We start from the raw sequence: 26,413 nt of genomic DNA, 5'->3' as shown, positions 1-26,413 counted from the left end.
CAAGGGATTCTCCGCACAAGGCTACCCGAGCATGCATCATTCATCATTTGGAACAGAGCAGAGGCGGTCCATGGATTTGCGTGCCAATTTACTGCTTTCCTAAATTAATTTGCTAATTAATTAGGATTCTGTATTTATTCGGGACTGTATTATTTATTCATTTGGGACTGTATTATTTACTCGGACCCTCTGCACGAGGGCAATGTTATAATAAGTGTGCGTGTGTGTGATGTATGTCTTCCAACCCCACGTCTTTCTCCCTTTTATTTATCAGCTTATGATGGTTAGATTAGGGCATGTTTCAATTAGCATGATAGCATGATAGCATGTTTGCATTCATTCATCTGTCTTGCATGCATCGGGCTCGGCGCATCATACTAACTGCATTTGTATCTCAATTCCAAGTTGAATACATGTTAGTTGTAGCATTTCACATGCCATCTTTAGAATAGCCGAGCCTATCTTAGTTGCATTTTGCATGTGTTGCATTAGGCATTTCTGTATAGTTAGGATCATGCATGGATTTCTAACATAGCTTTTGTTTTGGCTTGGAGTACTCAGTAAGTGTTTATGCTTTAGCATCCTTGCATGTGTGTGAGTGACTGCATTGATAGCATGCTTACCATGAGGCTATATGCTTATGTGATATAACTGCCTGAATGCCTGTGGGTGAAGGTTGGGTTATTTAGATTGGACCAAATCATCAACTGTGAATTTTAAGCCCACTAGATAGTGGCAAAACCATCTTTTCTAAACCCACCCGAGGGTGGCAAAATCTGCGTCTTAGCCTACTTGCGGGTAGCACCATCAAACCATTTTCAAAATAAACAAACATGAAATGTTTTGTTCCAATTTAGGCGACCCAGTCTATACTTGTATGCTGTGCGCATCACATAGTAAATCTAGACTAATAACCGGAATAAGAACGCATAATGTTTTCAAAAATAGATATCATGGTTAGTAGAGGCCGATCTTTGATCAGGCGAACGGGGGTGCTCACGAAGTGACCTTCCCTAATCGTACCCAAGTTCTCGAGCCCAGGAAACTTTGGTGATGACGGACACGTGGCCTTAGGCAAACGAGTCAGGGTTTCCTAAATTTCCCCAAAATAAAACATTTAGGTGGCGACTCTGTATCTGGTAAAGCAGTCCATGTTTGGCACTTCTTTCAAAATCTATTTTTCAAAATGATTTGTTGGATTTGGACTCTTTGGTTCAGATTTAGAACCGTGACAATTTGAGAGTCCGAACTTGTAGTGAGCCCAAATGAACAGAACGGGACTCATCCTCCCAGGGCGTTCGGGGACGTCTATAGTTTCTGGCGACTCTGCTAGGGAGTTAGAGAACTTGACTTGAACTCATGATATCTGTTTTTGACTACACTTATGTGTTTCTCTGCATTGCATGTGCATTAGTGCGCCTAGGACACCGTGTTTGCCATCAGCTATTCTTGAACGGTTTGCCGGAGGCTTGTCTTGTCAAGGCATGACCATAAGGCTGACCAGTTGTGGGCTCTGCCAGTATGGGAACACAAACCCCGGTTTTACCAGGGCACCCTTTTTGACCATTCGACCTAGTGCATATTCGGAATCCATAGTGACCACTCCAAACTAGGATAGGTTGCTTACCCGTTCATAGGTTGTTTGAAACCGCTGCGTGCGTAGTGAAACCCTAGCTCCTGACAAAATAGGACAGGGAAACCTTACCCCAACATAGGGGTGTTTTGGCTCTCACTTGTTAGTTATGTGCTTTTAGAGTGCGTCTCTATACGAATGCATGTATCAGTTTGCAAGTTTGGGCATCAGGCCTGCGGGCACCAGTTCAGCATTTTTAGAATCAGTTATCTGTGGGTATCAGATTCAGTTTTGGGCAGTGATTTAAGAATAATGATCAGTGGTCGAATACAGTTATTCAGCCTTGTTTACATCTGTTCTTGTAAAATTAGGCTGAGATGCTGCTTGTTTTCTCTTTAGGGGGGATCAGAGATTCAGTTCAGAGCAACCAGTGTTCTCCTTCGCTGAGGTAGGGTAGAAAGAGGCCAGTCGAGGCCCACCAATCCATCAGATCCGTCAGTCACCTGTCTGGTCCATCAGATCCATCAGTCACCAGTCCAGCCCATCTGATCCGTCAGTCACCAGTCACATCACCTCTGTTCAATTTAACAAAACTCGTGATGACGTAAAATTCGGAAGAAATTGTGGTTATGGCAGCCGCATCAGACCAAGGAATCACATTGCAGGGTGAGACCGACGTTGAAGTACCACACCCACCTAGGTCACCTGTCGCGCACCCGGTCTGGATACCCTAGTTGTTTCAAGCTTGTGAGCCCACCACGTTTGAGTTGATGGGAATGATTGGCGACCTTCAGAGATCCGTGGCTGATCTAGCCTACGGGATGTCAGCTCCGCCACCAACCACATCGTATGCCGGGAACTTCATACCGGAGGAGCCCCCACTACTGGGACGAATTGTAATCGAACTTAGCCAACCTGAAGCTATCCCAAGTTCCAGCGATGGCATGTCAACAACAACGGGGCTCCACTCTGATGTAGCAACTCAAACCTTCTACCAAGCCGAGGCGAGTGGTAAGATCAAGATGAAGGTGGACACCGATCCCTACGAACAACTCCTGTGGGCTGTTGAGGCTTTGAAAGCCGGAGAATTGAATAAACAGCAGGTGCTCGCTGTTGTTGTAAAAACTGTGGATGACATCTTCCCCACTCAGGTCGAGAGCAGTTTAAGCCAGAGGGAAAATCGAGATGAGGACTGTCGTACCAGAACAATTCCTTCCAATCCTAACCCTGCACTTGGAAAAGATCAGAGAGCCAAGGCAGCACATGCCGACCCTTTTTCGAGTGCGTCCAGTAAAAGTCAGCAAACCTCGAAGTATCCGCCCCGAGGTCGCAGGGTCTTCCATGCCCTATACATGCCTTTGTCTAAGGCCCTTCAAATCCTCGTCAAAAAAGGGCATCTCAAACCCCTCGAGCCTCGGCCTCTCCCGAGTCCCCTTCCAGCTAAGCATGATGGTACCCAGTACTGTGCATACCATCAACAAACCGGTCACAGCACCGATAACTGCTTCCGTCTTTGCCACGAAGTGCAAGATTTGATTGACAATGAAGTCATCCTCCCTCCAAGCTTGGCAAAGTTTGTCACCACCAGGTTGGTGGATTTTGAGGATAATGCAAGTATGTGATCAGGGGTTCGACCACCTATGGGTGGCGCGCGGTTTACCTCGGATGTGGCGTATGGCACGTACTATTTTAAGCATTCGCAAATGCTAGTTTTGTAGTTTCTGACTTGGGTGTTGAGTCAGTTCTGTAGTTTTGTTTTGAGTCTGTCTCATTGTCTCGAGTCAGTGTTCTTGATTAAGGGTCTGTCTTGTTGTATCGAGTCAGTCCTGTTGTACAAAGGTCGGGTGATTCCGGGGGTGTTACCTCGGGCATCACCATTTTGTTTTGTGTTTGTCTTTTCGTTTTGCTTTGAGTCTGTTCCTGCTTGGAGCCAGTTACACCAACAAATTCGAATGGAACAGCGGTAATTTTCACGCTCTTGTATTTGCTCCTGCCGTGTGCCAGTTGTGCCAGAAGTTCTGATTGAGATGGCAGTATTTGACCAGAACTGTGTCTTTTCTGTGCCTTGAACTCATTGCATTGACCTAAGTTTTTAAAAATTTTTCTAACACTATGGTGAAAACAAAGAGGAAGGAATTCCTCGGGATTTGCAAAAATTTGATCAATTGAGAGAAAGAGAGGCGTGCTAAGCCCTTAATGAATGAGATCATGCTTGTTAATGTGAGTACTGAGAAGGATCCTGGCTTGATCCAGATTGGTTCTACATTGTCTTCAGCGCAAGCGACTAGTCGCTTTCTTAAAAGATTTCAAAAAATGTCTTGCGCCGTCCTGCGAAGACCTGTGTGGAATCGCTCTTGAGATTGTGCAGCCTAGGATCGCTCTCAGCCTCGAGACTCGACCCCTTGCTTTCAAACCTCGAACTCGAACTCAGAAAGTTCAAAGGTCAACCATAATGTGAGGCCTGCGTGGCCAGATTCGAAGCAGCCCTCGAACTAGGGGCAAGAAAAGTCAGATCAAGAAAATCAAGTGTTTTCAAAGGAAGCTTGCGAAGCTAGATCAAAAGCCCTCAAACTAGGGGCAAAACTGTCAGATGTGCTCGAGGAGTCAAAAAATTGGGATGTTTCTCAAGCTAACAAAGATCGGCAAGAATGCCAAATCCCAGAGGGGAAGAGAGAAGAAAGTATTGCTGAAGAAAAACTGAGTTCCGATCTACAACACTAGGGGCAAATTCAGCCTCCACGGGATGGACTCCTGCATCGTCAGCGAACAGCAGCCACTCTCTTAGATTCAGACGGATTCGAGATCTCAGAACCATTTGACATGGACCAAGCTACACTTTTACCCTTGAGAGGCTCGCTGGGCCGAAAACCCGGAAGGGAGACCCAGGAAAAAGTTAGAGCAAGAAAAAGAACAAAAAAAAAAAAAAGAAGAAAAATGCAAAGAACAAAAAAAAGAAATGAAGAAAAAGAAATGAAAAATTCTGAAAAAGAATGAACAAAGTAGAAAAGAAATGAAAAGAATTGAAAAGAAAAGAAGAACATAGCTCGCAAGGTTAAAAACCCGGAAGGGCGGCCTTGGCAAAAGTTAGAGCGCCAAAGGAGAGGTTAAATACCCGAGTGTACCTTAACCCCGAACTACGTAAGGCGTGATTCCCATCTTTGGGATACGTAGGCAACTTCATTCTGAAGTCCAGTTGTAAAACACTTCAAACTCAACTATGTCCATGTGATGGTTCTGGTCATCTTTGTCTTTTTTGTATCCGGGAGTTCGATTGTGATCGTCACTCTGAGGATTGACTACAATGCGCTGCGGTGCCATTCAAACAAGGGACAACTTTCCGTTGCCATTCAATGCACCATGGTGCCGTTCAAACAAAGGGCAACTTTCCATTGCCATGCAATGTCCTCCAAGCAAGGGGCAATTTTCCTTCGGATCTGAGGTTGTGCATCTCAAGAGTAGGTTCTGTACTCGTTGAGCAGCGGTCGTTTGTAAAAACAATTTTGAGAATTTTTTAATGAAGTTGACTAATTTTCTCAAAAAATTATTCCATTTTTCCGAAATTGGACCTTTTCTTGGACCCAAAAAGGAAAATTTTCAGTGCTCATAACCTAACTTGCATGATTTTAAATCAGCAAATCGAACAAGCATGTTAATCTAACTCTCATGTTGGTCAAAATTGTTTTAACAGAACGTCAAAAACAAAAAATGGTCAAAATAATGAACTAAGGGAAAAATTAAGTCAGGTGTTCTGTCTTTTCCCCGTTGTCAACATACTTTCCAGAAAAGGGCACTCTACTTGCCAGAAAGGACACTTTACCCGCCAGAAAAGGGCATAACTGAAGTTAACAACAAAGGGCTGAAAGCTCTCTCGTCCTCCAAGCAGCGAGGTATCAAGCCAAGTGCGAAGCACGAATTGGAATGGATCAAGATACTCCATTCCCTCATCCGGCGCATCGACAGATGTCACCGGGGGAAATAGCCGCGAGCTGATTATGTTGGGCGTGAGCCCGCAACTTCCTGTTTATCCATCAACCACCCAGGGGAGGGATAAAAAATGAGAGATTAAAGAATAGAGAGATGTGCGCTGAGAGAAAAAGTGAAGAAAAGGGCTTTTTCAGCAAAAATAGAGCCCGAGGGCCGAGTGATGTGAGAATCACAAATGAGAAAGGGTGGGAAACAATACCCGAAGAAACTGGCTTCTCGCGTACTGAGAGGTCTCTCGTCTTTGTAACACGTCTGTGTGTCATGTCTTTTGTTTTGTTTGTCTCGATTCTTGCCTTGAGTCTTTCCGAGCGTGTCTCATTGTGTTCAGGTTGTTTACCTTTTGTTTTCCGTTGTTGAGTCTTTTTCGCTGTGTTCAGTCGTAGGCTCAATACCCAGTTAAGAACACATTTCTTAATTTCAAAAAATTGTCTTGTGCTCAAAGTGCCGTGTCGTTCTCCACCTTTGGGCAAAATAAGATTTTGTTCTTTCAAAAAACCGCAGGGTTCAACCCGAGTCATGTGGGAACAGTAAAGCCAGAACCCATCTGAAGCTATATAGGTTCCAAACTTCGAAGCAAAAGGAAAAGAGGAAGATGTCGGACATCTGAGTTTGTTTCAACTTCTGCAAGTTCCGTCATCGCATCCTGTATGTTCAGAATGAGCTGTGTGTTCAAAATTAAAAGACTACTGAGTTATGAGCCATGTGTTCAAATTGAGCAGTGTTATGTTATGAGCTGCGTGTTCAAAAATTGAAATGAATGATCTGCGCGTTCAGAATTAAAATATGTGAGTTGTGTGTTCAAACTGAAGTGAATGAGCTGTGTTTTCAGAAGTGAAGGGTATGAACTGTGTGTTCAGTATAAGCGGCGTGCAAATGAAATGAATGAGCTGCGTGTTCAGAAGAGAAATGTGTGGGCTGCATGTTCACAAGTGAAATGTGTGAGCTGTGTGTTCAAAGTGGGATGTATAAGCTGCGTGCAAATGAAACGAATGAGCTGCGTGTTCAACTTTTAAAAACTGTGGGCTGTGTGTTCACCATCAAGAGTTCGGACTGCGTGTTCAACTTTCAAAAATGGGCTGCGTGTTCAGAAGTTCAAAAGTTTGAGCTGCGTGTTCAACTTTCAGCAAGAGTGTGCTGCGTGTTCACATTCAAAATATGGGCTGCATGTTCAGAAGTTCAAAAGTTTGAGCTGCGTGTTCAACTTTCAACAAATGTGTGCTGCGTGTTCACAATCAAAATATGGGCTGCGTGTTTAGGAGTTCAAAAGTTTGAGCTGCGTGTTCAACTTTCAACAAGAGTGTGCTGCGTGTTCACATTCAAAATATGGGCTGCGTGTTCAGAAGTTCAAAAGTTTGAGCTGTGTGTTCAACTTTCAACAAGAGTGTGCTGTATGTTCACATTCAAAATATGGGCTGCGTGTTCAGAAATCAAAGTTTGGGCTGCGTGTTCAACTTCTTTCAACAAGTGTGTACTGCGTGTTCACAATAAAAAAATGGGCTGCGTGTTCAAAAATCAAAGTTTGGGCTGCGTGTTCAACTTCTTTCAACTAGTGTGTGCTGCATGTTCACAATCAAAAAATGGGCTGCACGTTTAGAAGTTCAAAAGTTTGAGCTGCGTGTTCAACTTTCAACAAGTGTGCGCTGCGTGTTCACAATCAAAAAATGGGCTGCGTGTTCAGAAGTTCAAAAGTTTGAGCTGCGTGTTCAACTTTCAACAAGTGTGTGCTGCGTGTTCACAATCAAAAAATGGGTTGCGTGTTTAGAAGTTCAAAAGTTTGAGCTGCGTGTTCAACTTTCAACAAGTGTGTGCTGCGTGTTCATTATCAAAAAATGGGTTGCGTGTTCAGAAATTCAAAAGTTTGAGCTGCCTGTTCAACTTTCAACAAGAGTGTGTTGCGTGTTCACATCAAAAAATGGGCTGCGTGTTCAGGAGTTCAAAAGTTTGAGCTGCGTGTTCAACTTTCAACAAATGTGTGCTGCGTGTTAACAATCAAAATATTGACTGCATGTTCAGAAGTTCAAAAGCTTGAGCTGCGTGTTCAACTTTCAACAAATGTGTGCTGCGTGTTCACAATCAAAAAATGGGCTGCGTGTTCAGAAATTCAAAAGTTTGAGCTGAGTGTTCAACTTTCAACAAGAGTGTGCTGCGTGTTCACTTCAAAAAATGGGCTGCGTGTTCAGAAGTTCAAAACTTTGAGTTGCGTGTTCAACTTTCAACAAATGTGTGCTGTGTGTTCACAATCAAAAAATGGGCTGCGTGTTCGACTTTCAACAAGTGTGCGCCGCGTGTTCATAATCAAAAAATGAGCTACGTGTTTAGAAGTTCAAAAGCTTGAGCTGCGTGTTCAACTTTCAACAAGTGTGTGCTGCGTGTTCCCAATTAAAAATGGGCCGCGTGTTCAGAAATTCAAAAGTTTGAGTTGCGTGTTCAACTTTCAAAAACTATGAGCTGTGTGTTCACGACAACAAGTTTGAGCTGTGTGTTCAGATTTCAAGAAATTGTGGGCTGCGTGTTCACGACAAAAGTTTGAGCTGTGTGTTCAGGTTTCAAAAATATGGGCTACGTGTTCACGCCAAAAGTTTGAGCTGCGTGTTCAGGAATTCAAGTGCTTGAGCTGTGTGTTCAAAATGCAAACCAAATGCTGAGTTATGGACTGAGTGTTCAGATTGAGCAGTGTTATGAGCTGTGTGCCCGAAAATGAGCTGTGTGCCCGAAAAATAAGCTGTGTGCCCACAAACGAGCTGTGTGCCCAAAGAATGAGCTGCGTGCCAGAAACGAGTTGTGTGCCTGAAAATGAGCTGTGCCCGAAACGAGCTGTGTGCCCGAAAAACGAGCTGTGTGCCTGAAAAACGAGCTGTGTGCCCGAAAATGAGTTGTGTGCCCGAAAGTGAGCTGTGTGCCCAAAAATGAGCCGTGTGCCCGAAATGAGCTGTGTGCCCGAAACAGCTGTGTGCCCAGATAAACAGAGTGCTATGTTTTGAGCTGCGTGCCAAATGAACAAAATATTGTGTTGTGAGCCGCGTGCCAAACAAACAAAGTGTTGTGTTGTGAGCCGTGTGCCAAATGAATGGAATGCTATGTCGTAAGCCGTGTGCTAAGTCTTGTGTTGTGCATGCATTTTATCGCGCTATCTTGCGCACCTTACCTGCACTTATTAGTGCATAGCATCATGCTATCTTGCGCACCTTATCTGTATTGCACTGTTTTATGCATTCACCCTGCTCGTACTGGTTTGTGCACCTTTAGCATCGCACTATTTTGTACATCTGTTTAGCACTGTTTTGTGCATTCGCTCTGCATCGCACTGTCTTGTGCACATTGTTTTTTTTGTATCATTCGCACTGTCTTGTGCACTTTCTGGTCTAGGAGATCTGAAATCCTCTGGTCTAGGAGACCTTAAATCCTCTAAAGGTGTAATTCCTTTGGTGTTTGTCATGCCCGAACGACTTTCGGCGGTCTGGTATAGCCACCTGCCTGTGTTTACGGTGAGTTCCTAGGAGACCAACTGAGATGGTGGAAACTAGAGTTCGAATGGCTCATGCCTAGAACGCAAAGGTTCGGGATTTTCGAGACTAAAGTCTGGTTTAAATACCCAGGGGTATATCCTCGGCTTGAAATCTGTATGGCAGCCCCATAGATTGAGATAGCATGTGTATGCACCTCAATTATGGATACTGAACCAACTTAGTCTGTCACCCTGTTGGAGAATAGGGAAAGCTGCAACCATAGTCAGGGAGAAAAGTAGTACCTGCAGTTCAACCGAGAAGAAGCAAAAGATCCCCAGCAGCATGAGGCACGATATTGTATGTACGGTTCATTTGAAGCTGGTGCGACCAGACGAACCGGACGGTATTGTATTCTCCGTGTGAGACGTGGTGAGAATTGCATCCTTTCTGCATGTAATGTAGTTTGGTTTGATTTCATTCGCCTGCTTAAACTGTCGCATTTATTGTGTATGATTGCTTCGCTACGGCTACCTTTGCATAATCATAAGTTACGTCCAGCTTTGTGCATATCATTTCGCATCTTGCCTCTTGCCTGCGGGCGCATCTCTGTTTATCTCGCCTGCTTGTCTAAGTCTTCGGCCTTGTCAAAAATGGGTCGTCTCTGGGCTTTGACATTCACTCTCGTCACTTATGACTTCCGAGTTCTGTCAAAGAGGGGCAACTGTAGACACCCCATTTTTGACTGACCTTAAGACTCAGACGTCACTGATTGAGCGCTCGGTGATATTGCATATCGTGCTCGTTCAGAAGTTTCAGAGTCTCGACTGTGAGCCTTGCCTCCAGACTTTCGGACTCTTTCGTGCCTTGCCTTGGTTTACGAACCAGACTCTGTTTTTTCTATTTTCTCTTCCCGAAGGGAGAGAGAGGTCTCGTAGATCATCTCTCAGTGGCTGTAGGCTACGTTTCGTGGTCGTAGGCCATTTTTCCCATTTGGAGCCCGGTTCCCATCTTTTCGGAGCCGACAGCCGTGTGCCTCGGTTCGGGACCGCCTAACCACCTCCGTATGCTCCGGTTTTTGGAACACACCTTGTTTCCTCCCTTTTGAGGAACACTGTGGCCCGAGAGACCAACTTCGTGGTCAAATGCCACCTCCGGTGCTTAACAGCCTATTTTCGGGGCCCCGGGCCGTGCGTTTCGATCCCCGAACCTCCGTTTTGCATCCGTTTTGGTTCATTTTTGGTGGAGGCCTTATTTTCATTGTTAGGAAGCTTGTAGGAGGGTGGGAGGCCAGCAATTGTTCTGAAAAGCCAGCTTTATTTCTTCATCGCTCTCCGTCGCCCGTTTTCCTCACTAAAAAGCTAATGTTGACCACCTCGGGGCCACTTTCTTTAGCCTTAAACCCCATATTTGTGTTGTACACACCTGGGAGGCCACCAATATATATAGGCCGGCCAGTAATTGTCCTTGACCCTTTTGAACCCCTCTAAAAAGTTGGCTTTTCTCTCTCCTGGTTCACATTTTCTGGGTTTTGACCACATATTTGTGTTGTGCACACATGGGAGGCCAGCAATTTTCATTGACCCTTTTGACCCCTGGCCGGCCGGCCATGGGGGGTGGCCGGCCGGCCACCTGAACCTTTTGAACCTGGCCGGCCAGAATCCTCTCTCCAAGTGCCTTCTAGCTGTACCCTCTGTTTTCTCCCAGATTTTGTATCTGGGGGTTGCCTTTTGGGGGGGAAATTTGAATTTGATTTCCCCCCCCTTTCCTTGGCCTCTCTCCCTCTTTAAAACCAGCACTCTCCTCCATTTCTAAGGGTTACAAAAAATTGTTTAGGGCCATTGCATACAATCCTCCCTCTCCCTCTTTTCCAAGCCTCAAAACACCCTTGGTTCTTGGCCATTTACACACGAACCCATAGCACAAGGCCTCCATCCTCCATTCCAGAATTTTGGGACTGTTTTGAAGAGGTTGAGAGCTCAGAAATTTGGTCCAAGAGCTGCTGAAGTTTGGTCTTCAAGGGTAAGTCTTCTTCTCCTCTTTTCATGCCTTATTTTGCTCTATATCTAAGCCATATTTGCTAGCATTTTTGGGCTCCGACCCAAAATGGAAACGGTCTTATTTTGAGCTTATTTTCATGTTTGATCAAGGGTTTTTCTCTGTTTGAAGCCACCTGCTACCCCTTTCCCTTTATCCCTCTTTTATGGCTATTTCTTGCATGATATGTTAGCCCTGTTTGTAAGCATTTTTGGGCTTCGAGCTAAACTATAAAGTGCTTCATTTTAAGCCCCTCTTCAACTTTGTTGAAGGGCTCTTCACTGTTTGAGGCCATCTACTGCCTCTTGCTTTCTATCTCTCTTTTAGGGCATTTTTTACATCATATTGTAGACCTACTTGTGAGCTGTTTTGGACTTGGTCATAAACTGTAAAGTGATTCATTTTGAGTCCCTCTTCAACTTTGGTGAAGGGTTCTTCATTATGTGGGGCCTGCGGCTGTCCCTTGTCTCTATTCTCTCTTTTACGGCCATTTTTGCATGATAGATTAGCCCTATTTATGTTCATTTTTTAGACTTGTTATAAACTGGAAAAAGGATTTTTTTGACATCATCTTCATGTTTTATTAAGGGCATTATTTTATTTGAGGTCACATGCTTCCTTGTATGCTTGATTGTCCCTTGTTTTAAGCCTTACACCAAAGCCCCAATTGCATGCTTTGTTTGGCCTTCTAGCCACTGAAATCCAGTGGATTTTCAGTGGCTGGAACACTGTTTTGAGAACCAAGATTAGAGGGGGGTGACCCCCTCTCTCCTTCTCGTGTTTGGTGGCCTTTTTGGCCTTCCAAAGAGACCCTACCTTGCATGCTTCGAAGTCACTTTCTAGGGTCAATTTGGTGAGTTTTAGGACTACCATATTTGATTTTCATATTTTTTTATGCCATGCTAAATGTCTACCTTGCATGTGCTTAATAACTCCTTGCATGACCCTCCAAAGTAACTCATTATTTTTGCATACCATGGTTGCATATCAGTGGTTATTTGGGCCTATTTTCACATGATTTATTCACTGATTTTTTCTGGTTTGGTGAGATTACATTTGCTTCATATACTTTCCATGTAAACCATGATTGCTAGTCAAGATTGCATGCTATTTTGTCCACCATGCTAGCATCTTTTGGCCATGCTTTGAACTAGAAATGTTCATGTTATGGGACTTCCTTGGCTCTGTCTTCATGCTTCATGATCAAATAATGCATGCTTTGTATAGCTGTAAGTCATTCCATGTGCCTAGTTTCGAGTTTCGAGTTTCATCTCATGCATCGGGTGCCATCTTTCCATGTTTCGGAGCTGTTTAGCATCATATTTCGGTGCTGGAATTTGTGAGTTTGCATGCCATCTTGCATCCCTTGCCATGCCTTTGTTAGAGTTACATGTTATGCCTTAGGTTCGGTCCTCGATTTGCGTGCATGCGTGCACGCATTTCGAGAGTCTCATTTTCACCTAATGGCTACTGATGTGAGTGTGGCTGAGGTCCACTCATGTTAGTGTAAGTCCATTAGGCATTGTGTATGCCATTTCATTTCATAGCATTGCGTATGCAAGGTTGTATGTTAGAGCATTGTGTATGTCTCGTTACATCATGCATTGTGTGTGCCATTTCATAGCATTGCGTATGCTAGGTTGCATGTTAAGATTGCATTCATACATATCATGCATATTGCATTGTGCTTGGGATAGGAGTTAGCCCAAGCACAGGAAACGAGGGACGTTTCGTACTCCGAGTGATGGAACGTGTCTCAATTCCCGATCGCCGACACTCCGGATTATCCATGATGGAGTCTAGGCCTTGTTGTGTTCATATGTGCATTCATTTCATATTGAGTCATGCAATTTGACTTCTCGGCCATCATGCATCGAGATGCGTGATTGGTGGCACGAGGATCGAGGACTACACTCCCTGAAGAGTAGTCATGCATACATATGTGAAAATACTTTGCCATGCCCCTTTGTTGCTTTCTGTTGCAGGAAATCAGAAATCAGCAACCTTCCGGAGCCCGGCACGCATCCCAAGAATAATTGCAAACAGAGGCAAACCGGGACATCGCAAGGGATTCTCCGCACAAGGCAACCCGAGCATGCATCATTCATCGTTTGGAACAGAGCTGAGGCGGTCCATGGATTTGCGTGCCAATTTACTGCTTTCCTAGATTAATTTGCTAATTAATTAGGATTCTATATTTATTCGATACTGTATTATTTATTCATTTGGGACTGTATTATTTATTCGGACCCTCTGCGCGAGGGCAATGTTGTGATAAGTGTGCGTGTGTGTGATGTATGTCTTCCAACCCCACGTCTTTCTCCTTTTTATTTATCAGCTTATGATGGTTAGATTAAGGCATGTTTCAATTAGCATGATAGCATGTTTGCATTCATTCATCTGTCTTACATTCACCGGGCTCAGCGCATCATACTAATTACATTTGTATCTTAATTCCAAGTTGAATACATGTTAGTTGTAGCATTTCACATGCCATCTATAGAATAGCCGAGCCTATCTTAGTTGCATTTTGCATGTGTTGCATTAGGCATTTCTGTATTGTTAGGATCATGCATGGATTTCTAACATAGCTTTTGTTTTGGCTTGGAGTACTCGGTAAGTGTTTATGCTTTAGCACCCTTGCATGTGTGTGAGTGACTGCCATGATAGCATGCTTACCATGAGGCTATATGCTTATGTGATATAACTGCCTGAATGCCTGTGGGTGAAGGTTGCGTTATTTAGATTGGAACAAATCATCAACTGTGAATTTTAAGCCCACTAGATAGTGGCAAAACCATCTTTTCTAAACCCACCCGAGGGTGGCAAAATCTGCGTCTTAGCCTACTTGCGGGTAGCACCATCAAACCATTTTCAAAATAAACAAACATGAAATGTTTTGTTCCAATTCAGGCGACCCAGTCTATACTTGTATGCTGTGCGATCACATAGTAAATCCAGGCTAATAACCGGAATAAGAACGCATAATGTTTTCAAAAATAGATATCATGGTTAGTAGAGGCCGATCTTTGATTGGGCGAGCGGGGGTGCTCACGAAGTGACCTTCCCCAATCGTACCCAAGTTTCCGAGCTGAGGCAACTTTGGTGATGACGGACACGTGGCCTTAGGCAAACGAGTCAGGTTTTCCTAAATTTCCCCAAAATAAAACATTTAGGTGGCGACTCTGTATCTGGTAAAGCAGTCCATGTTTGACACTTCTTTCAAAATCTGTTTTTCAAAACGATTTTCCGGATTTGGACTCTTTGGTTCAGATTTAGAACCGTGACAATTTGAGAGTCCGAACTTGTAGTGAGCCCAAATGAACAGAACGGGACTCATCCTCCTGGGGCGTTCGGGGACGTCTACACTTGGCTAGCTCGGCAGGGCCGAGCAGGAGAGAGACGAGCTGAAAGCCCAACTTGGAGCCGAGAAAGAAGCGAGGACGACTGCCGTGGAGGTGGCCAACAATCTTGATTTCCAGGAGGCTGAGGACAACTACAGCAAGCAAGTCGAAGCCACCAAGGACATTTATTTCATGTTCGGCTGAAAGGCCGCTTGTGAAAAGCTCGGCCAAGGAGCGGAGACTTAGGTGTTTGCTTCTCCTCCCCCTGCCTTCCTGTCTGCCTACCTGATTCCCTACGCCAACAAAGTCTTCAACGTTTTGCAAGAGGCGGCAGAGATGTGAGCCGAGGACGACGGTAGCCAGCAGGAGCTTGGCAAAAAAGAGAAGGCTGCTATCGTTGACGTAGAGGCTGCGACAGAAGGAGCCGGGGATGAGTTTGCCGATCTCTCTCCGTTAGCGTAGTTTAGACTTCTTTATTTTGGTTTCTGTTTGGGTTTTTGTAACTGGGCTACAAGCCCTACCACATGTACCAAGTTTTTCCTATTACTGAAAAATTCTCATTTCGCTTATACTCTTGCAATGTGTTGTTGTTGTTAATTCTCAAAACCGTACTACTTTTGCCCGGTGAGAAAAGTATCTCGGTCAAACTCCTGAAGCCAAGATAAACATCTCGGTAGAAACTAAGAGTTGAGCAAATCAACTCTTTCTAGCCAGGGTAAATCATCTCGGCTGAAAATACAGAGTTGAATACATCATCAACTCTTTTAGTCGAAATAACTCATTGCGGCTGAAAGTCAGAGTTAATCAAATCACCAACTCTCTTAGCTGGGGTAAATCATCTCAGCTAAAACACAAGAGTTGAGCACATCATCAACTCTTCCAGCCGGGGTAAATGATCTCATCTAAAACACGAGTTGAGCACATCATCAACTCTTCCAGCCAGGGTAGAGCATCTCGGCTAGGACATTTGAGTTAGACAAACCGCCAACTTTCTAGCCAAGGTAAATGATCTCGGCCAAAACATAAGAGTTGAGCACATCATCAACTCTTCCAGCCGGGGTAAAGCATCTCGGCTAGGGCCTTTGAGTTGGACAAACCACCAACTCTTTTAGTTGGGGTAAATCGTCTCAGCTAAAACTTGAGAGTATGCCCCCTCATTCACTACATTATTTCGAACACGACAAACTTCTTAAGCAGAAATAACTCATTTCTATTACATTAGCAAATAGAGTATTACATTCAAAAATAAAGGAAAACATGTCCTTTTACAAAAAATTACATATAAAAGACAAATGCTAGAAATAGTACAGTTTGAGATTGGCTGCATTCCATGGCCGAGGTATGCTTTTGCCATCCAAGTCCTCTAGATGGTATGCCCCCTTGCCCGCCAGGCCGATTATCCTGTAAGGCCCTTCCCAGTTTGCCCCTAGCTTGCCTTCGCCCGGCACCAATGTGTTGCCCATCACCTTCCTTAAAACCCAGTCCCCGACTTTAAACGGTCTGGGGTGCACCATTTTGTTGTATTTTCTGAACAATTCTTGTTGGTATGTGGCCACATGGATTAAAGCATTTTTTTGGCGCTCGTCTGCTAGGTCCAATTCTAGAGCGATGGCTTCGAAGTTCAATTCGGGCTCAAAATTTTCGCTGCGGATGGTGGGCATGCCGATTTCCAATGGGATAACCACCTCCATGCCATATGCCAAGGCAAAAGGAGTTTCCCCAGTCGAGCGTCTCAGGGTCGTTCGATATGCCCAGAGGACACTTGGGAGTTCCTCAAATCATTTTGCTTTGGCTTTCTCTAGCCTTTTCTTCAATCCATCGAGAATGGTCATGTTTGATGCTTCGGCTTGGCCATTGGACTGCGGATAGGCTGGAGTGGAGTTATAGAATTCTATCTTCAATTCCTCACAAAACCCTCTGAACAGGTGCCCATTAAATTGGGTGCCATTATCAGAAATCAGGACCTTGGAGACGCCAAACTGCGTTACCACATTCTGCCAAACAAACTGTTTGACATCTTTCTCTTTGATAGTCGCTAAGGGCTCAGCTTCAACCCATTTGGGGAAGTAATCCGTAGCCGCAATGAAGAAATTTCGGTTACCTGGTGCCGTTGGGAGTGGTCCCACTATGTCCAACCCCCACATCGCAAAAGGCCAAGGGCTTGTGAGGGGAAGCAGTTCTCTGGCTGGCTGGTGAATTTGGTGGGCGAACTTCTGGCACTTTTCACATTTTCTAACATATTTCTGAGCATCCGTTTGCATACATGGCCACCAGTATCCTTGCGAGATAGCTCGGTAGGCCAAAGATCTCCCCCCGATGTGACTTCCGCACATGTCTTCATGGATCTTGTACAGGAAAGTTTCCACGCTGTTTGGATGAACACACTTGAGGTACGGACCTGTGAATGACTTCTTATATAAAGCACCAAATAGAGAGAGCCAAAACCGCTCTGACTTCACCTGGACTTTATATGTTTCCTTCTTGTCAGCTGGAAGAATTCGTTCTTTTAGGAAAAGGATGATAGGGTCCATCTAAGAGGAGCCAAGCTCGGTGCAGAGTACTTTCATCTGCACAGAGTGCTCAATACTAAGCCTTGGAAGAAACTCGATCAGGAGAGGACTGGGAGTTGAACTATCGAACATGGAGGCTAGCCTGGCCAGCTCATTTGCTCGGCCGTTTTCTTCACGACCAATTTGTGGCACCCTAATTTCCTAGAATTCCTTGATGTGTTCTCTCACTGGAGCTTGGTACTTGGCCATTCTGTCATCTTTGGCCTCGTAGATTCCAGGCACTTGGTTGACGACGAGTTGGGAATCACTGTAGACCATCAACTCGGATGCGCGCAATTGGAGCGCGCTTCTAAGTTCGGCCAGCAGTGCTTTGTACTCAGCCTCGTTGTTCGACGCTGGGAATCCAAGTGCAATAGAGTGTTCGATGGTTAGACCGTCCCGCGAGATCAAAACAATGCTGAGCCCGACGCCGTGCCGATTCGAGGCGCCATCTACGAAAAGTTTCCACATTTCACCAACAAAAAGTTTCCAACTTTCTGAGGGATCCTGGGAGTCTTGCAGGTTGACGGCATCATGGTCGCTCGGCTACTCGGCTATGTCTGCCGCGAACTCGCCGTTGACGGTTTCGACAGTCGTGTATATTAATCATATTATTTAATTTTGATGATGTCTAAAATATTATTTGCAAAATGATGTCTAAAATATTATTTGACACAAAATATTATCTTTTTAAAATATATATATTTGTTAAATATGATTTAAATAAAAATATTTTTGAAAACCCTACTATTCACTTTTTGACAATTTAGGCTGATCACTATTCACTTCTTGACAAAATTAAAATTGATTAATTATATTATTTTGACAAAATTGATTGATTGGTTGTATTATCTTGAAAATTCCGGCTGATCACTATTCACTTTTTGACAAAATTAAAATTGATTAATTATATTATTTTGACAAATTTGGTATTGATTGGTTGTATTATTTGGACAAATTTGGTATTAATGGGTTATCTTCTTTTAACAAAATTGATATGGAGTGGAAGGTTATATTTAATTTAAAATCTCTACAACATATACAGAAAAAGAGTATATATGATCAGATCTATTATAAATATTACTTAAAGGGATTTTACTATATATGCAAATATTTGATTAGAATATTATATAGATTGCATATAATATAAATAGAATACATCACGTGTGCAATTAAATTTTTTATACTACATTGATTATATCATATTATAATAAAACAAGATGGAGCAAATCATTTGCTTGTTTGAAAGTTGTGAACTTTATATTAAATTGTGGCTCCATGTTTGAAAAAAAACAAAAAAAAAAAAGGTAAAGAAAAAATTAGTCTTACTTTTATCTTTTTAATTATTAACATTTGCTGATTATTTAAAATCAAGAAGCGTGCTTATGTAAGCCATGACGTCGGCAAGGAGCGTCCTAACGGATATATTTTTGTGTATAAATAGAAGTGTTATGTGTAGAGAAAAATCAAGAACTTAAAGAGAAAAATTTATGTGTGTTCCAAAATTTCTGAGTATATTGTATTCTGCTCTTTTACTTTCAGATCTAAGTGTAGCCTTTGATCTTACACTTTCATATCTACTCTTTGTGAGAGAATTATTGTAAAAGAGGGTTTAAGTACCATTTATTTTTATTTATTATTCTTGTGAGAGATTTTGTAAGGGTGAGGCATTTATTGTTGAGTGAGGCTCAATAGATAAGAGTAAGTCCTGTGCCAAATCCACAAGTTTGGTGGTGTATTTATTCAATTGATAGTAAAGAAATTCTCAAGGAGGTTCCTTGGGGAGTGGACGTAGGCCTGACGTGCCGAACCACTATAAATCTCAGTGTTTGATTTTCTCTCCCTATCTCTCTTATTTTTATATTGCTAATTATTATTCTATTTTTTTTATTTATTAAAATTCTGAATATTGTGAAATTTTTAATAACCCAATTCACCCCCCTCTTGGGTTGCTTACATGGGATAACAATTGGTATCAGAGCCTAAACTCTAGTTTGTGTGACTTAACCGTCTTAGAGTAGATCCTGGCAACCCCTAGTTATTCCTTACCCGAGGGACAAGCATCCAATAGGCCACCACTCTTTAGCGGCACAAATTTTAGCTATTAGAAAACTAGAATGACCATACATGTTCAATCTAATGATTATGAATGTTGGAAAATTATTTGCAATGGTCCAAAAATTTCTACCAAAACCATAGATGGACTTAGGGTACAAAAACCTAAAGATGAGTGGGATGAATCTGATACTAGAATGGCCAAAATTAATATCAAAGCTACAAACATGTTGTACTGCGCCTTAGATGCCAACGAGTTCAACAGAATTTCCACATGTAAAACCGCAAAAGAAATTTGAGACAAGCTTATAGTGACTCATGAGGGAACCGAACAAGTTAAAGAATCTAGAGTCAGTTTGCTAGTCCATAATTATGAACTCTTTAAAATGAAGTCTGATGAGACTATTCCTCAAATGTTTACTCGCTTTACTGATATTATTAATGGTTTAACTTCTCTTGGAAAAATATATACTAATGCTAAAATTGTAAGAAAAGTGCTTAGGTCATTGCCAAAAAGTTGGGAGACAAAAGTCATTGCCATTACCGAAGCCAAGGATTTATCAAAGCTAAGTTTAGATGAGTTAATGGGATCTCTCTTGACTCATGAGCTCATAATGCAAGAAGGAAAGGAAGATAAGGACAACAACAAGAAGAAAGGAATAGCCTTCAAATCCACCTCGAAACATCAAGAGGATAAGAAAGATGATTCAGATGAGGATGAGGAAATGGCATTCATCACTAGAAAGCTCCAAAGGTTTGTAAGAAAGAAACAAGGTGTACGAAATTTTTTCAGAAAAGACTTCAACAATAGGGATTTTCAAAGAGGAGAAAATCACAAAAAATCTGAAGTAACCTGCTACGAAAGCAACAAACCTGGACATTACAAATCAGAATGTCCAGAACTTAAGAAAAAATTCAAGAAGGACAAGAAAAAAGCTATGATTGCAGCATAGGGAGAAGATAGTGATGAAAGCGACATAGAAACCGAAGTTTGCAAAAATGAGGTTGCTAACCTATGCTTAATGGCACTTGGAAACTAAAATGAGGTAAATGACGAATCTTTTACATTTGATAAATTACAATTAACTTTTGATGAATTACATGTTGAATTTAAGAAACTTAATTTGAAAAGTAATTGTCAATTTCAAGTTTATCAAAAGAAAATGAATCATTGACTTTCAAGATAAATGTTTTAGAAAATGAAGCCATGAAAATGAAAAAGGAAAATGAGATTTTAACTTGAAAAGAGTCTTCAATTTCTGAAAAACATTTAGTTGTATTGCAAAAAGAAAACGAGTCTTTAAAAAAGAGCAAATTATTTTGAAAGAAAATATTGAAGACTTGAAAAATACTCTTTCAAAATTCACTCAAGGTAGAGAAACGTTAGATAAAATTCTTAAAAATCAAAATTGTACTTTTGGTAGAGCCGGAATTGGATATAAACCTTTTTCAAAAGTAAAAACTGTCAAAAATGGCTTTGTGTATGCATCTTCTAATCACTCTCATCTCACATGTCATTTTTGTGGTACAAAAGGTCATATTTCACCTTCATGTTCTGTTAAAAGAAATCCTTTTGCTAAAATAAAAAAGATATGGGTCCCTAAGGACATTTCAAGAGTATCAAATTCTAACTTTTATGGACCCAAGAAAAAATGGGTACCCATAGAAAAATCAAATTTTTGTAGGTATGTTTCAAGACAAAATCCAGTAACGATAGATGGTATCTCGACAGTGCATGTTCGAGGCACATGACTGGAAATAAAGCTATGTTCGCCACACTTCAACCAAAGGATGACAGATATGCGATTTTTGGCGACAATAGCAAGGGTAAAATCATTGGTGTAGGAATTATTGGTAAAAATCCCTTTCCTATTATTGAAAATGTTTTATTTGTTGAAGGTTTAAAACATAACTTGCTTAGCATTAGTCAATTATGTGATAAAGGTTATAGAGTTATTTTTTAGAAAACTCATTGCACTATTGAAAACACCCTTGAAAACCAAACTTTATTTGTAGGTTATAGACATGAGAATGTATATGTGTTTGATTTACATGATTTATCTTCTCATTTTAACATTAGATGTTTATTTGCTATAAATGATAATGGTTGGCTTTGGCATAGAAGATTAGGACATGCTCATTTTGATTTAATTTCCAAACTTTCAAAAAATGAGTTAGTCATAGGTTTACCAAAAATTGTTTTTGAAAAAGATAAACTTTGTGATGCATGTCAATTTGGAAAATAAACTAGAATTTTTTTTAAATCCAAAAATATCGTTTCAACTACTAGACCGCTTCAGCTCTTGCATATTGATCTATTCGGACCATCTAAAACATTAAGTTTAGGAGGAAAATCTTATGTCTTTGTTTGTGTTGATGATTATACCAAATATACATGGGTATTGTTTTTAGCACACAAAAATGAAGCTTTTTATAATTTCTCAAAACTTTGTAAAAGAATTCAAAATGAGAAAAATCTTAATATTTGTAGTATTAGAAGTGACCATGGTAGAGAATTTGAAAATGATGATTTTATTATGTTTTGTGATAACTTAGGAATAAATCATAATTTCTCAGCCCCTAGGACTTCTTAACAAAATGGTGTGGTTGAAAGAAAAAATAGAACTCTTGAAGAAATGGCCCATACTATGCTTTGTGAAAATAATTTGCTTAAATTTTTTTGGGCGGAAGCTGTTGACACTGCATGCTATGTTATAAACCGTGCCATGATTACACCTATTCTTAAGAAAACCCCTTATGAACTTTGGAAAGGTAGAAAACCTAATATTAGTCACTTGCGTATTTTTGGTTGTAAATGCTTTGTATTAAATAACAATAAAGATAACTTAGGAAAATTTGATATTAAATCGGATGAAGCTATATTTCTTGGTTATTCTATGTCCAGTAAAGCTTATAGAGTATTCAATAAAAGAACTCTACTTGTTGAAGAATCTGTGCATGTTGTTTTTGATGAATCTAACAACATTATCTCCAAGAATCTTGTAAGTAATGATATTGTAGAAAATCAACCAAGCACGGAGAGCATTTACAAAAAGGAAAATGAAGAAAATCCATTACGCGAACATGAAGAAGAATTGACAATGAAGAAACTTCAAGAAATATACGCTCTTTCAGAAAATGATTCAAATCTACCAAAAGAATGGAAGTATGCTCATGGCCACCCTAAAGACCTCATCATAGGTGATATGGAGGAAGGTATAAAAACTCGTTCTTCTGTTAGAAATATTTGTGGTAACTTAGCGTTTGTTTCACAATTGAAATCAAAATCATTTTTAGAAGCTGAAAATGATGAAAACTGGATTTTAACAATGCAAGAAGAATTAAATCAATTTGAAAGAAATGAAGTTTGGTTTTTGTCCCCTCAACCTAAGGATCATCCCATTATTGGTACAAAATGGGTTCTTCGAAATAAAATGGATGAATCCGGAGTTGTTACTAGAAATAAAGCTAGATTAGTAGCTCCAGGTTATAATCAATAAGAGGACATTGATTTTGATGAAACTTGTCACGACCTAAACCCGCCCCTGTAGGTTTAGCACTATAACCGGCCAGTAATCCATGGATTACCAAAGGCCTCTGAACAGATTAACAAATAATAAGGAGCTGCGGAAGCAATAATACAAAATAAATAAGGTCCAATGAGCTGTGATAATGTACATGGGACAGAACATTTCAAAACTTATTTACATATACATAAACATGCTAGTCCAGATACACAATATTCATAAGGTATTTACAGAAAGTACTTCTCAAGACCTGACTTTACAGAGCATACACAAAGACTAGCATGATAACAAAAAAACAGCCATGGTTTTAAACTTCATTCGAAACCTCCTCGGGAGGCACAACAGTTGGCTGACAAAAACAAAACAGAAGGCCGTCAACTCTGACCCTGGTCACATGCCAACTCACCTACATACATAATATAAACTGTGAGCTAAAGCCCAATGAATAATAACAGAGTAAAGGATTTAATGAATGATGTCCATCACAGAGTTAGAAATCAAATTCTTAACAAAGACAGATTCATATACATATTCATAATCATTTCCATATTTAGATTTCGTGTATAATCATACATGGTACATCCCTTAGCATTAACAAATTCGATGGCCCATAAAGGGATGGCCTCGAAGGCATTCTGATGACTCATGTGCATAGAGACATTTATGACGACCCATAAAGGGACCTGATGACCCATAAAGGGACGCATATCATATGATGCTAAGGATGCCACGAATAACTTTCAGAATTTTGGACAACCATTCATTCATTTCAAACATAGCATGGCATTTCAGAGAATTAATTACTTCGTATCATAATATTCAGAAAATACTTAACATTAAACATAACTTTACAAAGTTATTACTCATAGATGATTGGTAGCCCTAACTAGATGGTAAGGCGACCCTTCACTTGTTCTGAGGCGCGTGACCTACATGAACACACAACGGACACATACTTGAAACACACATTCTAATTGCAGAAAACTTATGTCGTTGGTTCTTAGTGTGTTTCTAACCTTAAATCCTCACTATAGAGTCTTAAACATGGCCTAGGAATGCCTAGGATGGAATGAGGATGCAAAGATGCCTTGGAAAACATTTTTCAAAACTTGCTGAAAAAAGGGGTCTCACTCGAGCGTAGCTTCCTTCGCTCGAGCGAGCATGTCAAAACAGAGGGGTCGCTCGAGCGTAGACTCCTTCGTTCGAGCGGTCTGTAAAAATGCAAAGGTACTGGTTGTTGAAATTTTATGCTCGATGCTCGCTCGAGCGTGAGACACAGCTCTTCGCTCGAGCATAGGTCTCGTCACTCGAGCGTGCATCTGTGTGCACCAAAAACCTAAGAGCTTGCAATTTACACTCCAGCCACCATTCCTTCGCTCGAGCGGAGCTCTGAACAAACAATGGTCGCTCGAGCATGGAATCCTTCGCTCGAGTGAGGAAGCCAAATTCTGGAATTTCCAAATTTGCCTCCTAAGCTCAAACCAAGCATTCAACACCTCAAAACTCGACCTCTTGGGCCCATTTTTTGGAAAACACTTGTAAACTCATAGTATAAGATGTTTCAAAGATCAATTTGTAAAATCAAAGCCCAAAGGTGAGTCAATTAAACACAATTTCAAATAAAACTTCAAGAACATAACTTAAATGTAACATGCATGAATTCTCATGACTTCTAATGCTGCAAAACATGATCCAAAGCAAGATTAAGCTCAAGAATAGGATGAATTCATGGACTATAACAAAAATATGGAAATGCATGTGGAAATTCATTAAGAACAACTCCAAAATCCAAGAATATGTGCATGCATGCATGAATTCACTCTCAAATCCAACTCTTTAAACCAATTCTAGACTTTAAACTCTAATCTTCCATAAACCATGTAAGAATTAAACTTAAATGCACAATTGAAAGGGGAATCTCCTACCTAAAGTCTTGAATTCCAAGGCTAGAAGCTCAAATATGCAACTACTCTTCAATTCTTCCAATTCCAAGTAAAATCTCTAGATGAAATCAATCTCCTCCCTCACTCCCTCTCTCTCACGGTTTAGGCAAGGAAAAGGCTGAAAATGGTGTATGAATCAAGTCTAAACAATGTATGAGAAAGTGGCCCACTCAAGGGCAATGATGTAATTAACTTGGACTAACGTAATTTAGCTCATTTAATCCAATTTAATCATACCAAATCAAATTTCAACTAAATTTATCATAAAATCACATTAATTCTAATTAACACAAAACACTAATCCGTTTCGGATTTGGCCGTCGATAAGGCCTTCAATTAGCAATTTAAAACATAAAACATGAACAGATCATTTTATGGCGAACAGATAAAAGCACAAAGATAATGTAATACATATGCAATTTAATTTCGGATTCCTTCTAAATTACTGTTAGGCATAAATAATCATGGTTTAGCATTAATCGGAAGTCGGGGTTATTACAGTCTTCCCCCCTTAAAAGACTTCGGTCCTCCAAACTCGAATTACCTTCATTTGAAATCAACATTGGGTCCAATGGGAACAAATCTGGATATCTCTTCATCATGTCTTCCTCGGTTTCCCAAGTTGCATAGGTTCCTCCGTGGTTTTGCCAATCAACTTTTACCAACGGTATTCCTTTATTTCTCAGCTTTTTGATCCGGCTATTCACAATTTGGATAGGTCTTTCCTCATAAGTGTAGTCATCCTTCAAAAGCACATGTGTCGGTTCAATGACGTAGAGTGGATCCCTCAAATATTCCGTAGCATCGATACATGAAAGACGTTATGCATAGGCTACCCGATACGATACCGGATTGATCTTTTCGAGGACTTCATAAGGTCCAACATATCTTGGCGCCAATTCTCCCTTAACACTAAACCGAGTTTGACCCTTCATCGGGGTCACCTTTATAAACACGTGGTCCCCAACTTCATATTCCCTCTCTCTTCTTCGAACATTGGCATAGCTCTTCTGCCGACTCTGTGTAGTTTTCAGGCGCTGCTGTATCAGTTTCACTTTCTCGGTTGTTTCTTGCACAAGTTCCAGTCCCAACAAAGGTCTATCACCTACTTCAGCCCAACATATCGGAGAACGACATTTTCTTCCATACAAAGCTTCGTAAGGAGCCATTCCAATGCTTGAGTGGTAACTGTTGTTGTACACAAATTCAGCTAATGGCAAGTAGGTCTCCCAATTTCCTTGGAAGTCTAACACACACATTCTGAGCATATCCTCCAGAGTTTGGTTCGTTCGTTCAGTTTGGCCATCTGTCTGTGTGTGATAGGCACTGTTCAGTCTCAATTCAGTCCCCAAAGCCTGTTGCAAACTTTGCCAAAATCTCGATACAAACTTTGAGTCCCTGTCAGACACAATAGATACTGGCACTCCAAGCAATCTCACAATTTCAGTCATATAGATATTGGCCAATTTATCAGCGTTATAAATAGTTTTGACAGGCAAAAAATGGGCTGACTTAGTTAAACGGTCAACTATAACCCAGATAGAGTCCATACCTCAAGAAGAACGAGGCAATCCCACAATGAAGTCCACGATAATGTGCTCCCATTTCCATTCCGGTATTGGGAGTGGTTGTAGCAGACCAGTGGGTCGTTGATGTTCAGCTTTAACCTGTTGGCAATGTAGACATCTAGCCATGAAATCGACAATACTCTTTTTCATTCCAGGCCACCAAAAATTCTGTTTCAACTTATGATACATCTTCGTGTTCCCCGGATGCATAGCAAATTTACTACTGTGAGCTTCGGTCATAACACGTTTCCTCAAATCATAACAATCGGGCACACAAAGACGGTTCTGAAATTTCAGCACATCATTCTCAAACACAAATCCTGGCCTCGGCTTTGAATCAAATTCCTCCATGATCTTTTTCAAGTATTCATCCTCGCACTGTTTCTGTTT

At 41.2% G+C, this 26,413-nt stretch overlaps 1 protein-coding gene across 1 annotated transcript in view; it reads left to right on the top strand.

The window, feature by feature from the left end:
• The window catches only part of LOC145793745 (uncharacterized), a 110,987-nt gene that overhangs the window by 82,510 nt on the left and 2,064 nt on the right, over positions 1-26,413 (top strand). Inside the window, exon 10 of the mRNA XM_082876615.1 lies at positions 22,007-22,151. Within this exon, the coding sequence (XP_082732741.1) occupies positions 22,007-22,151 (145 nt within the window). The remainder of the gene's footprint in view (positions 1-22,006; positions 22,152-26,413) is intronic.

This window comes from Camellia sinensis, chromosome 6 (assembly GCF_055761805.1).
Source record: "Camellia sinensis isolate YWXY chromosome 6, ASM5576180v1, whole genome shotgun sequence".
Lineage (NCBI taxonomy): Eukaryota > Viridiplantae > Streptophyta > Magnoliopsida > Ericales > Theaceae > Camellia > Camellia sinensis.
This window is presented reverse-complemented; position numbering and strand designations above follow the sequence as displayed.